At 43.1% G+C, this 14,974-nt stretch overlaps 1 protein-coding gene across 22 annotated transcripts in view; it reads left to right on the top strand.

The window, feature by feature from the left end:
- Window positions 1-806: 806 nt before the first annotated feature.
- ptprk (protein tyrosine phosphatase receptor type K) overlaps window positions 807-14,974 on the top strand; it is a 93,548-nt gene continuing 79,380 nt past the window's right edge. For 7 of the 22 annotated variants that reach the window (XM_069515655.1, XM_069515656.1, XM_069515661.1 and 4 more), the window contains exons 1-2: window positions 809-1,165; window positions 7,112-7,135. In XM_069515655.1, coding sequence (XP_069371756.1) covers window positions 1,069-1,165; window positions 7,112-7,135 — 121 coding nt within the window. In that variant the 5' untranslated portion in view covers window positions 809-1,068. Of the gene's footprint in view, window positions 1,166-7,111; window positions 7,136-14,974 lie in introns of all 22 variants that reach the window. The other 15 variants (XM_069515666.1, XM_069515664.1, XM_069515668.1 and 12 more) reach the window with 5 other exon arrangements.

The raw sequence follows: 14,974 nt of genomic DNA, 5'->3' as shown, positions 1-14,974 counted from the left end.
CAAGTAGTCAGCAAAACTCGCCGCGACATAAATCTATCAATTTATATCCAGGTTATACTTTCCATTACAGATTTATCGGATTTTGGGCTGCATCCCTGTTTACCCCTGAAACTCCAAAAACGTGTTTTGTGGACTCAAACACTTTACTCACCCCTCCATCCGCATAGAGGTGAGTAGATAAAGATGGATTTTTTTTCCTTTTTTTGGGTGAACCATCCCTTTAAAGGTCCAGTGTGTAAGATTCAGGTGAAAGGGAACTATTGTCAGAAATGTAATGTAGAATAATCCTCATGATGTTTTCATTAGTTCGTTTCATCTAAATTGTATGAATTGTAGTTTTCTTTACCACAGAAAAGACCCTTTATATTCAAATACTTTATATTTACATCGAGGGGACCGTCTCTACGGAGGCCGCCATGTTTTTCACATTAGTCCAGACTGAACAAACTAAACACCTTTTGAGTTTTTATGACGACTGAAGCTGCCACAGTTTATTCTTCGTGTTTGGAAGGAGAGGGGGAGGTGAGGGGTGTTCAACAAAACTCTACACACTGCACCTTTAACATGGGAATTCTTTTTTTTTTAGTTTCTTTTGACTTTGGTGTGAAATGTTTTCAGGATGAATAGAAATAGAACAGAAATGGAAAGAAAAACGCACAAACGGGACAAAACAACGGATCCTCGCTGTTCACACGTTGTTTCTTTTAATCTGGTTTTGAAACGGACTCCTGCCTCGTGACGTCACACACCTCCCTCCCTCTCTCTCCCTCTCTCTCTCGCGCTGTGTGTCTCTCGTGCGCGCGCTCCCTCACTCGGGTCCGCGGGAGCCCGCAACGAAGCGAGAGAGAAAAAAAAAAAAGGAAAAAGCGACGGGAAAGCGCAGGAAGGAGAGAATGGAGCGTCCGAGTCCACGGGAGGAATAACACGAAGAGGAAGAGTGAGAGTGAGAGAAAAGACGAGTGAAGAAGGACGAGGAGTGAAGAGCAAACTTTTTTACTTTTTTCGGTTCCTTTTCTCCTGCTCCGGAGGGGGGGGGAGACTGTCACGGACTCGGCCACGTTTGAAAACATGGATACACTTTCCCGTGAACGTCTGGGACTTCTTCTTCTCCTTCCTCTTCTTCTTCTTCTTCTCCTCTCCACGGTGTCCGCGCAGATGCCGACAGGTGAGACAACACGCAAACACGAGCCCCGCAATGTTTCTTCTTCTTCTTCTTCTTCTTCTTCTTCTCCTTCTCCCCCGCGCGGTTTTAAAGTTCGTTCGTTTTTCGGCTTCATCCTTGCTCACGCATTCGTCACAGGTGTGTTTAGGTGCGGGAGGAAATAAAAAAAAAAAAAAAAAGTTAGCCTCCTCGTTGGAAACGTACAATTGTCACATTTTGCGCACTTTCTCTGCGTGGTAGATTTTTTTTTTTTTGGTTGCAATTACATCGCGAAATTGTCTCTCTCGTTTTTACGCAAGTGGCGTATCCGAGCCTGGGTGAGGTGGTCGGCTCTCACTGGAACCGATGGGCAACACGGAGCTCATTGCGCAGACTGCGAACTTTTTTATTATCCTCAAGGTTTAAAACTTAGTTGACTCTTTAGGTTCTCATCGCAGGACTCTCGGTCAGATCTTTTTTTTTTTTTTTAAACAGCTGGTCTGATTTTAAACATCCCAAAAACGAACCGAGGTGCATTCACTTGCTTCCGCGATCATGACACAACCTTTGCCTCATCTTTTTTTATTTTTGCGATACCTGATCATAACGTCATTACAAGAGGAGGGTTGATCTCGTGCGTGGAGACATCGTCCACTTTTGATCCGTGCAGCGCGTGGATGCAGAAAAAAGTTGCATGTGTGCACGATCGCTGCGTAAAAGCCACAGATCACACATGTAATGTCACATGTGTGATCTGTGTCAAACGTGTTTATTATAACGATGGTTGCACTTTGTGGTGTTTCCTCTCCTCGATTCTCTAAATGTCGCGGTGCTGCACCCGAGCAGAGTTTATTACCACCTTTATTCTCCTTTAAATGCACGTGAGGCTACTTGTACTTTATATACTGTATAATATATATATACATATATATGCTGTATAAGGATTGTGGTGTAAAAAGATCACTAGAGGACTGTTGTGTGTGTGTGTGTGTGTGTGTGTGTGAGGCAGCGGTCGATTCGTCCGTGAGCTCCTCGCTCTTTGCAAACCAAACGATCCATGCTCCAACTTTTATCCGCGCTTTACGCAATAAAACCTAATGGTTGGGATATAGCGTGCACGCCGATCGCCTGTTGGACGAAATGAGAGATGTTCACAGGAGCGGTTACTTTTTTTCATCCCGTGATAAAGTGTACATTGAGGGAATCTGCGGAGATCCGGGGTGTTGAGTATTCAGAAGGTAAAACCCATGCGGGGATGCACGCTGCAGGATTGCAAGTTTGTGAGTCGTTTGCTCTCCTCTCTCCTGCGTCCAGTCTGCAGGAACACGCACAGTGCACGGACAAAAAACCCCGCAGCGGTGCGTGCATGTGCTCGGTGCTGAAACGGGACCGTGCGTTTGCAGAGGTCCGATAAAGGAACTCGCCACGTAGAGAAAAAACACACAACAAATATCTCCCCTGAGTCACGCAAACTCTTTCTTTACCTGTGTCTGCGTGGCTGCTGTGCGTTTTTATTTCCGTATTCAGCTGTTGTTGGAACTCACACACACACACACACACACACACACACACACACACACACACACACACACACACACACACACACACACACACAGAGCTGTTTTCCAAGTTGACCTCCAAAAACTCACACCGAGGCCACGTCGGGATGTAATAAAGGACACATCACGCTCCATTTAAGTGCTGGAAATAACCAGAAACTGTGTAACAATGTCGTTTTCTGCTCCACTGTTCTCCAGCTCCGGCCTCTCAATGATTTGCATAGAAATTACACATTAATTACCAATTCATCTGTGAGCTGTTTTACTGCCCCCCCCCCCTATGTGTAACTACCCCACCCACCCCTCCACCCTTGCAGCCATTTGGTCCTGTGGGTAACGAATGTGTGGAATTTCTTCTTGGAGGCCTCTTTGGGAATTAGAGTGCCGTTAATTTGCAAGTAAATGCTATTGGCTTGATGCTGCTTTACATAGAGTGGGAGGAGGGTTGTCATTAGTGTGGGGACGGGGGTAAAAGAGTTGTTTTTCTAGCAGAATAAAAAATTTAGATTGTTTCAATAAAATTAGTTTCAAAAAGCAAGCTGCAGTACAGTGATTTAGGGGGAAAATGTATTGTTTAATTGCAGTGAAAATAACCAGTTTATAGGAATTAATTGCCTTATACTGTGAATCCACCACAAGATCTTGGTGCAGAGAGCGTGCAGAGCCTGGTGGATCAGTCAGTTCTGTGGCAGCACTTTTATCCCACCGTTTCATTAGGATATGTGTAAGTGATGAGGCTGGCGGGGTTAGTGGGCAGATCAATAATGCAGCCAATGTGACCCGTCGCTGAGAAAAAGATTATTGGCGATTATTAACTTGATGATGAAAGAAAATCACTTGGGAATCAAATGTGTGTCTTCATGCTTCACCAGCTCCTGTTTCACCGATGGCATGCATCAACAGCAGGCATGTAGCGGTGCGTCACTCAGAGTCTGCGTTAACACGTCGTCTCTCTGGATCTGCCTCATTTCTGTCATTATCCTCTAATTTCCCATTTAGAAAGGGAAACTATAAATGATGGCGTTTATGTAAATATGACTCTCTCTCTCTCATCTCTCGTTATCGGGTTGTTTTTGTGGCTGTTTGGTTTTAACTTTATCGCAGAAGAAGTCAGCGTAATGAATGTGAACGAGTCTTTGCGAAGTCGACGACTGACTTCACGGTAATTTGACAACTTTCTAAATGTGTCTCCTCTCTGATCGAGTTTGGACACAGATTCCCGGCGTCTGTAATCTTAATGAAGTGAAATAATTGTTTTCCATTAGCGTCTCTAGACAAATTAGAAGTCGACCGCTTCCTCTACTGAGCTGGTTTAATTATAATCGGAAATTATTTTAGTATTTTTGAGCATTAGAACCAAGTTGGTTTAATTATAATTACTTTCCTGCTCCATTTGGAAGATGAATAATAAAAAATTGTCTGTTTTCCCAGAGAAAGGCGAGAGGAAGAGAGTGATAGTGAGAAAGAGGACAAGAAGAGGAGAGAAAAAATAACAAGAAGTGCAACCATTGGTTTTTGGCCGTGGGCATCTCCTCCACTCAAGAGACTGTGAAAACGGCAGGAGGGAGTGTCAGTGTGTGTGTGTTTCTCTGTCATGCCTCTTGCGTGTGAATGTGTGTTGCTGTCATTTAAAGAGGAAGAGGGAGGCCGATGCTTTCACGCCCCGCGGAGTACAGTGGTAACACAGACGAGACATGTGAAATGTTCGCCTCTCATTTAGATTTTAGAAAGAGGCCTCATTCTACTCATGCCATGTTAAAATGGCGCCAAATCAAAGGGCTGTTTTTATTTATTTAACCGTTAAAAGTAATGCCTCACTCCGCCATCCTTCACATCCATCTTAATGTCTTCTTCTTCAAATAAAACGCCACTTTGCCCAGAGCCAATCTGTTTCTACGGATTTCAATTTAGTGATAGATTTAAAAAAGAAAAAAAACAAAACAAACCCATCTCTTTGAAAAGTACTGGCTCATTTCTTCTGCCGTTTGGGGATGAAGTCTGAGCGCACACAAGCAATGTAATTAATCTGTTGAGAGAATTCATTAGCTAATCCCCCATTAGCATGTGTGTGTGTGTGTGTGTGTGAGTTTGAGGGGGTTGGAAAATGCATTAGCGACACACAGCGACTTAGGTTAAGTTGTCAGAGAGTTTCGAAGAACGAGGGACACGGAAGACGGGGCGTGATTGACACACCGAGCTGTCAGGAAAACATATCAACTACACGTCGGGGTGTCATGCTAGCCACTGGATGTATGTTCTTTTAAAACATAGCACGCGTTCAGTGTCTCGTTTTTCAAGAGGCCGCAATTAACCGAATACCAGCAATGCTCGTAAATCACAGAGTTTCTCTCTTGACTCTTCTGCCTCGCAACATTGCTTTGCTTCTACTTTACTGCATCTGGTGAAGAACATTTTGTGTTGTTTAAAAACTCCTTTTCCCGATTCAGTAAAAAGATTTAAAAGAAGTCATTAGTTGTGCTGTGAGTCTGTGAGTTATTTGGGCTCAGCACATGGTAAAAAGATAGATGTCCCTTTGTTTTGCACGCTGATGTAACTGCTGCTGCCCAAATGAGATGACTGTTGATTAATGAATCTGGTCTATGCTGTGCAACAAGAAGCCCATGGTGTAGGAGAAACAAGTCTCGGCCAACAAAACAAATAGTTAATGGAGAAAAGTGTCGTCATACATGTCGAAGACGCCAACGAACATGTCAACTTGCAAAGATGATATCATTCTAGAGCATTTGGCGATAAGGGCCGATGCCGGTGTTCATGTGCTGTAAACAAGAACATGTGATTCCTGCCTCCTGCATGCTCTACCCAGATTCCACCCGTCACCTAAATATTTTCCTGTTGTTGTCGGCACTTTTGACTCAGACAATCAAACCTCCAGAAAACGTCTGGACCCAATTGTTCGGATGTTCTCTGGAGTTCATGTCCGAAAAATAGTTTCCATTTTGGACATTCTGGTGAAGAGGAGACGTGTTGTAGTGAGTTGCAGTCAGACATTGATGCTTCATCTTAGGTAGAAGAAGCAAAATCGAGTATAACTCTAAGTTAAGTTTTTATTATTTCCACTTCTCTGTATTCATTTATTTTGTTTCCATTCCAGTGTTTTGTTGTAGAAATTACATTAAAAGAGACAGATGGGAATATAGTGACTGCTGTGGCCATGATTAACCTTTATACACTGGTAGATGATGGATGTAAATCATCAGTCATCCAGCAGGAAGTGAAGCAAGAAGGTGGCACAGTCCCACTGGAAATGAAGGAGGCAGCACATCCCAAACAAATCCAGGATCCCTGAAATATCACATCCCTGATGAATGATGGTATTAGTCCAATATCATCAATCTCCGCTCTGCCCTGTTTGGCTCTGGTCACAGCTGTCGGTACAAGGAGGGGGCTTGAAACACACTGCTACCTCACAGACACACACACACACACACACACACACACACACACACACACACACATGGCTGGCTAATGACAGATTAAGTAATCAACACTCTCAGCTGATTAATTACATTACAGTGCGCAAACACACACTCGTTGACTCACGCTCACACAGATGTAAGAGGCCTCGGCACCAGTTGTGTAGTTGTGTGTGTGTGGTAATAATGGTATATGTAATGGAGGCTATGTGTGTGAGAGAGAGAGAGAGAGAGAGACATTAAAAGACGCAGGCAGGTGACGACAGTCTTGGGAAAACCATTTGTTTTAGGGGGGTGAAGCTGAGGGGAAAGGTTGAGGTCGGACGTGTGGGTCAAAGGTTAAAGTTACAGTTGTCCACACAACTTTTAAAAATACCAATTTGTGCTAAACGAGAGGTTGAACATTTATTGTTAGGTGTTTGCTTTCATTGCAGATTATTTCTGAGACCCCCTGGTTCTTTTCCCTCCTCTTAAACTGTCTGTATGTTAAAACTTGGCGATTTCTGCAAAGATATTTACAGTTTTTATTTTTTACAAGATCCCGTTTCTCTTATAAGGAGAAGCCAGACTTGTCAAAGGTTGCAGTAAAGACGATAAAGACAGTAAAAACTGAACATTTCCAAGCGGGTTGAATGCCTTTTTATAGGCACCGTGTTTTATGACAACATGGCTGCCTACTAAGGCAGTGAGTGTGTGTGGTTGCTAATGACCTGCAGAAAACTCTGTGCACTTCACCTTCTCACAGTTCAACTGTAAACTTTATTGCAAATCAGGGTAAGGACAAAAAAAATAAAAAATCCTGGCTGGGCTATCTGCTTGATTTTTTTAAACGGCATCTGCCTGTAATCATGGAAAACACTGGGCTCGGACAGAAAATTGCATCCCAGGCTTTTCTCTAATGTGCATGTGTTGACCTGTGCATGCTTTCCAATCTAATTCTGTCTTGTTATTCTTTGCTTTGCTTCTACTGGACGCAGCTCACATGGGGCGCTCTGAGAAGGGTGAGTTATGACCGGCCAGCCACGAGCTGAGCTTCATCTGTCAACGTCATCGTCGTCATTGTCATCGTCGTTGTCTTTGGTGTCGTCATACGTAACCCTGGGTCCATGCCTTAACCTCCCTTTATTTCCATGTGTAGCGATCAGCTGCAGTAATCTTAACATTCCCTAATCCCTAATTATTAGTTTTGTCAACCTAACCCTGCCATGTTTTATCTGTTTTTACTAACCATTATATTTAGACTTATAGCTCATTTACATTAATAGTTGTCTCTGTACATGTTTTAGAAGCTGATATTTACACACACTCTCCTCAGAAGGTCCCTTATCCCGAGTTATGAAGTCCAACTACGATGTGTTCATGTGCTTTGAAGACGAATGTTGGAAAAAAACATGGGCGCCGTAAACCAAATGTGTTTTATTTATGTTTCTAGAGCACTTAAACCACACCTTGACAGCTCATTTCAATATTGACATATTAATAGGGAGTATTTTGATCATTAAACGTCTTGGCTAAAGTTTGCAAGTGGCTAAAGTAACATCTGAAAAGTAGAAACTACTATTTAGAGTTGATTATAAAATTTTGTTAATTGTATGTACCGAAATTTTCAAACTTTACAGGAGTCAAGAACTAATTTTTCTGATTGTTTAGACTCGACGTGAACACACAACTCAGCCTCGTACACAGTGATATTTAGACAAACACACAGTAGTTGATTCGATGTTGGGAATCGGTTCGGTTCTTTCAGGTTCTTCGTTCCTTGGAAATCATTTCTACAAAGCTGGTATTGAATCAATGAAATATTTGAAGCGTTGCTGTTGTGCGTCATTGCTGCTCTGCCAGCCTGGCTGTCAGTTAATCCATTTGCCATTTGTCTGTGTGTTTCCCTTCCTGTCGCTGTCTGTCTGTGTGAAGTTCCACAGCTGTTGGGAGTCTTGAAGTTTTCAGGTGCTGTTTGTTGAGTTGAGCCTGGTCTTTAATAAAAAGAGCTCTGAGCAACTTCAGTAGCTGAATACACCTCTTCTCTTCTTTTCTCTTCTATTCTCTCCTCTTCTCTGTCTCCATCTCTTTCACACAAACACACTCATGGAGGCGGGTTGTTAATGAGGGACTTGTTTTTTTCTCGTGAAAGTGACAGGTTAGTAAAATACACCACAGACGCCTCACACAGCAGGGACAGACAGAGAGATCGCTGTGTAACTGCAGAGTTTGGTGGAAGTGGTATCCCACAAGGCTTTGCTGTGGCAAAAAACATAGCAATTATAAACTTTAGTTACAAAAAAAAACGAAGGACACAAGGTATTTTTCTGCTTAATCATTAAAAACTGAAAGAGGAGCTCTGTTTGTGTGTGTGTGTGTGTGAGTTGGGCAGTGCTAAGCTTTAAACACAAATTATTTAATACAAAATGAATAGCGAGCTAATGGACGACCATTGGGGCAGAAATCCTGTCGGTTCACATTAAGCAGGACAGGTTCTTGAAAATGGATTTGACAGGTTCTGCATCTGCGCTCACTGATCTCAGTAGATTTAACTTAATTCACCCTCTGAGAGCAAATGTGTTTCATGATCTTCTGGTTCACAGGTGAGAGTTTGTAGAGACTAACACAGGTGTAGTATTTTAAAAGGATGAGGGCAGATCTATCGAGTGTAAAGCCAGAATCTAACATGAATTAAAACCTCCCTGAAGGCCAGATCTGTAATTATCTTGTTTTGTTGTGAATCATTCATGACTCAATAAAGAGGGTGGAGATCCCCAACTTGTTTTGATGGTCTGCGAACAGACTCCACATCCAACCCTCATATCCATCAAGTTTACAATTTCCATCTGGGAGGATTCACCCAGATTCACTCCGCACATTTCTCCAACCCGTCTTTCTTCCTTCATTTACGCTACATCACATTACAGCTCATGATCATTAATATCCACTCGTGTAATAAACACCTCATTGATGATGATGATAACGTTTAGCAACAAATCACGTGACACAAACGCTCAGAAATGGTTCTCTGCCATGAAACGATGCAGAAAACTGATGGCTCACAGTAAATCTGCAGTTTTCCTCTTGCCACTGTAAACTCCTCCTCCCTTGTCTTCCTCTCTCAACCAAACAAAGGCGAAATGCCCAAAATAATCTATAAAGAAGAATTTCAATAAAAGTTTGACTTTTCGGAGGCAGGTGTTATTGCTGTTTTTGTCTGTCTCCTTCAAAGTTTCTCATGAGTCATGAAAAGTGTATTTACAGTGACAGAGTTTAGAAACTTTACATAAAAGATCCTCTTTGTTGTATTTACTTTAAACAATGGTTTTATCTGCAGTGAGATAATGTGACAGCCGTGTGTGTGTGTGTATTCAGCCCCTTTGTATTTGCCTTCAGGTGGACTGGATCTACAGTGTACATGTCCAAAGAGCTATTGTGTGTGTCTGTGTGTGTGTAGCTCTGGGCAGTGGCTGAAGAGGTTTACATTAGTACAGTTAAGAAGACATCTGTCATGAAGCTGCAACACACACACACACACACACACACACACACACACACACACACACACACACACACACACACACACACACACACACACACACACACACACACACAAACACACACACAAACACACACACCCCAGGAATGGGACTTTCTCTGGTTTACTGATCCTGGATTGCTTATGGCTACGTGAGTGTGTGTGTGTGTGTTGTGTGTGTTGTGTGTGTGTGTGTGTGTGTGTGTGTGTGTAGCCTCTCGATAAAATCCCTGAGGACATTGTGCTGCAGTCACTTTCAGCCTCATACAGTATGTATACACTCATATCAAAAAGACAAGGACACTATTTTTACTCTTCTTACATTCCTTCCTGATAACTCTCCGCTGCTCTGCTCTTTAAGCTGATTTCATTTCAAGAGCGCTATAAGCTTTCGAGATATATAAACCCATGGTTGTGTACGTGTGTGTGTGTGTGTGTGTGTGAACCAGGAGCTTACAGACAGATGACCGGTCCATTAAGATTATCATCTCCATCCCTGACTATGTATCTTCACATCACCACGATGCTGGTCCTCTGTCTGTCTGTGTGAGCAGAGATTTAAATCTTACACTCCTGAGCTGACTTTTCCCTCTAAATGGTGTTTCACCATGTTCTATTATCTGTCTGTCTGACATCCTATTTTGTGTCTGTCAGTCTGCCAGCCGCTCGTCCTGTGTGTGTGTGTGTGTGTGTCCCTCCTGTCTGCAGATGACTAGATGACTGCAGACACATGGTCAGTCTGACAGCGATGGCGTACGCACCTTACACCCGATCACTCTAACAGACGGGCCGTGTGTGGGAGTCTGGAGACAGACATTTAAATGTTGGACATCTGTCTGTCCGTCAGATTTCTGGATGGTTTTTCTCAGCCCTGATCCCTGAAAGTTCAATCCAGTCGCGTGTTTTCCATCATTTCCCATGGGAGAGCTTTCTGAATATATAAATACAGTGTCGTATATAATGTCTTCATTATTAATTCCAAAAACAAGCCTCGTTTGTATGAATATGTAAGTAGCTGGATTCTTAAGCTTTGATGTCTGAGATCATAATTCAGTACCCCCCCCCCCAACATTTTAGTATAAGAGACAAGTCAAAGAACTGTTAGTCAGTAAACCAAGTCGTTGATTAATTTATTTATTTAATGATTTAATTAATTAACTCGAATATCATGATCTAGAATGACTACATATCTTTTCCACTGACAGTTAATGGACTGAATGATAATTAATATTTTTGACTGTCGATCTTGTAGCTTATCTCTTCCACTGGAGCAACACTGGAAATACATCTCACGGTTACAACAACCAAAACTCAAAAACGTTTTTTGAGACAAGGGTGAAAATGCACACGTATCTTTTTTTTTTCTTGAAGCAATTAATGGAATATTAAAACTAACGTGCAAAAGTGTAGCCTGCTGTTCAACTAGCATTCAGAAGACGTGTGCAAATAGGAAATGAACTCTTGAGTATGGATAGGAGGCTCTGACAGTTTCCGAATCTAACGCTGAGCATAAATGAGCCTTGACTGGTCTACATTAAAATTAAAATATGCAGCACCACCAACAGCTTTAACTGAGGTTGTTAAAGCTCTGGGCTGCCTGCTGATCTGCGACCTTACACCTCCAAACACTCTTTCCTTTTCACTTTTATTTCTACGCATTCATGCAACCAAACAATAGTTTTTCCGCAGTTTCCAGGGATGGTTGGTTTACAGCACCTACCGAGACCATAACTCCCAGAGGCACTTGTGCTTTTAAGTGGGCAGCGCTGAACAAATGCTCGTGGGAAACCCTGACCGTGAGTTCTGCTGCTCCGATTAGTGAACTGCAGAGTTGTTTGAACGGTGCAAACATTGTTTCCCTTCCACTGGAAGTGATAAGAAAACAGTGCAGTGAAAAGTCCCAACGGACTCGAGTCTGCGGAGCAACATGTGAACCAAGACAAACACCAAAATAGGACATGTGATGCTTTCATTGGGAGGTAGCCCTGGGATTCTTAATGTGGAGGTGTTTTTTATAAAGCTGATACTCGCTACACACACACACACACACACACACACACACACACTCCCCTGGGATGTTGATATTACGCAGACGGCCCTGTGTCTGGTGGAGTCGAGCAAAATCAGTCAGTTTAGTCAAACAAACTCTCCCCTCCTCTCCTCTCCCCTCTTCTCTCTCATCTCCAAATATGACTTCATTCCCCTCTTTTCTGCCGTCCAAGCTTCTCTTAACGGTTATTTTATCCCACTCCCCTGTTTTCGCCCCCATTCCTTCTTTTCCTTGGAATTTATGGCCCACTAACCTAAACAAAGCAACACAGCGTTTATCAAACCCTCCCCCCTTCTCATGTACTCACCATTCCCTTTCTGACCCCCTGTTTCTCCCCTCTTTTTCTCCTCCCCGCATATACACTGCCTCTTTACCCCCTCTCTTCTCCCTCCCTCCCTCCCACCTCCTCTCCTCCCTGTTTCTCCAGTTTCCATGTTTCCCCCCACAACAAGAGCAAGGGTGGGACTTAATGTGCCCAGACGGTTTAAGGTGGAAATAATTGTAAAAGTTTTATGCAGAACAACAGGAGTTACAAAAAAAGGTCTAGAAGTTTGGAATCTTTGAAAGTAACATTTACTCAGATCACAGTTTTTGTTAAGAACTGACAGCAGGTACAACAGCAATGAGAAGGTCAACCTACCAATCTTGCACCTTCCCAGTATCTAATACTTTTGTTAAACAACGTTAGCCGGCTTAAAAAACAGGATGGACTCCTTTCCCATCAACATCAGACGAGTCTTGTCAATACTGGATCTTGCAAAGACAAAACTTGCTGCTGCACACTGTTCCCAAAATGTAAAACAATAAGAACACAAATATTCTTGGCTATCTGCACTGCAATGCCCGGAGGTTCACTGTGCATCATAACACCGTGCTACAACATGTGCAGCATGAGACCGCCAAAATAAAGAACAAGGAGAAATTAGCATGTCCTTCCAGGTGTCATATTTCTATAGCTGCCAACGGAGCAGAGAAAAACCTGTGTCCACTGTCATTGGACCCGGGAGTGAATGCCGATAGAGCGAGGATAGAAATACATCTTTGAAAACTATTTCAAACTTCAAATAATGATTGTTTCCATTATTGAGTAATTTTAAAAATGTTCACAAGCTCCAAAACCCCAAGCCAGCATCTCCAGATTGTTTGTTCCGTCCAAAGCAACAACCTGAACTGAAATACATTTAGTTTATTATGAAATTAAAAATTTTAAAATGTTACCAGCCAACAGTTAAGAAATAGTTTTTGGTCAGATGATCAGTGTCACACCAGGACGAGCGCTCTCACCCCTGACGTCAAGGGCTGGCTCTGTCCTTCGTTTCCACTGTGTCACTATCTCTCTCACCCACTTTCTGGAATGCTTTTGTTGGTGTTTTCTCCCTGCTCTGTTTTCAATTTAGCCAGATTTACTCTGACACACACACACACACACACACACAAACACACCCTCCCTCCCTCCCTCCCTCCTCTGCCCCCCTGATATAAGTCTTTGTAGAAGAAACTGTCTCTTCGTATTAAGTGGCTAGGTTAACTGTCACTATGTCTATATCGGGCCAAAGGTAAATGAAGTGTCTGTGTGTGTGTGTGTTTGTGTGTGTGTGCATGTGTGTGCGTGTGTGTTTGTGTGTGTGAGCCAAGCGAGCTGTCTTGTTGGAGTAGCGGTTAGCAGATACAGCGCTACCTCCCCATGACATAAACTGTCTCTTGCACTCAACCTCACACACACACACTTGCACATACTCACACACATGCACACAGAAGTACCTTAACACACAGCGTCGTTCTGTCTTGAAGGGTTAGTCCCTCATTACAAAGTCAGCGATATGAAGTTAAGTACAGGTTTGGAGCTGAACTACTGTCGTCTTTGTGTCTCTGGCCTCTCACTCAGAGCTACATAGAGAAATAATAACAAATGAGAAGCCTGTGTCTGCACGTTGTTCCTCCACCACGGTCATATCCACGATAGGGATTCATATTTTTGCAGAAAGTGAGACATTTAGTGTCCTGAGTGCAGAAGCGCTCCACCCTTGATGTCTCAGGAAAATGTTTTTAATGCTTGATTTTGCAGCTACCTGCAAAAACGCTTTTGATTTGAGTGGGAAAGGATTGCTTTTGGCAATTGCATCCTTGTCAAATATTTATTAAAGGTTTACAGGAATATTTATCAGCTCTGGCTCGTGATGAAAACATGACAACCTGGGTAGTTGACACGCTAATCTTTGTTTTAAATTTTACGCATTTACCAACTGAAGCGTCTGAGTCCAAGCATGATGGACAATTCAAATATGAAATCCCTTGCAAACATTTAACAACAATAGTGTGCAGTGTCCTATTTAACACATCAACAGCAGTATGAAGTTGCTTCAGTAACTCCAACCTTGAGCAAAGCACTTAACTCGACTTGACTGATCTGGTGGCACCGCTGCAGCGGCCACCAGCAGAAAACTGTGGCTACAGTGGAGCAGCTCCCATGTGGACGTATAGCGGCACAGTAAAGAAAGCAGCTTGTCTGCTCCACACAACTGTTCCCTGGGTAAATAAAGGTTAAAGTCAAGCCATGAGCTCACTCTGCTTCTCTCTCCGCCGCTTGCCCCGCATCACACCTCCCCCTCACACACACACACACACAAACACACACTCACAGACGCACACACAAACACACGCTCCAGAGGCTCACATACCTCAGGATCGAGAGCGAGCGAGTCAGCCACATGTGGTTTCGGTTAGCCACACTTTCCCCTCACACTGGCCCCGAACAAACCACTTCTACTTTACCATGGTCAAGTACATGTGTACAGTATATCTTCCATTCGGTGTATGCCGCAGTGTATTTGCTTGTAAATGTGTCTGTCAGTACATGTGTCTGTGAGTGTGTGTGTGTGTGTGTCTGTCTGTGAATGCATGTGCCAGCCCGAGGCAGGGTGGAGGAGAACAGTGAATCAAGGTTAGTGGTCCAAAGAGAGCAGGAGAGATTGAAAGAGTGGGAGAGAGGAGACTTTAATCGAGGCAGCAGCACTGGTGGGGAGGGAGCGAGAGAGGAGACAAGAGAGAGTGACTTCACTCACTTCAGTTCTGACTGTGTGTATGAGCTGCACGTAATTATATTATTCTTTCTGGTGCTAATGTTGATGTTAAAGCCTGTGAATGTGGATAAAACAGGTCACGATGGGGTGTTTATTTCTTGTGGGCTTAAAGAAAAAATAATCTGCTGTTAGTGGGTTTATCCATCTGTAGTGTTGCTAATAATAGGATATTGTCCATTCTGCACTTTTCACC

The sequence above is a fragment of the Paralichthys olivaceus genome, chromosome 19, assembly GCF_024713975.1.
Source record: "Paralichthys olivaceus isolate ysfri-2021 chromosome 19, ASM2471397v2, whole genome shotgun sequence".
In the NCBI taxonomy this organism is placed as follows: domain Eukaryota; kingdom Metazoa; phylum Chordata; class Actinopteri; order Pleuronectiformes; family Paralichthyidae; genus Paralichthys; species Paralichthys olivaceus.
Note: the sequence above shows the minus strand (reverse complement) of the source record. Positions and strands in the feature narration are given on the sequence as shown.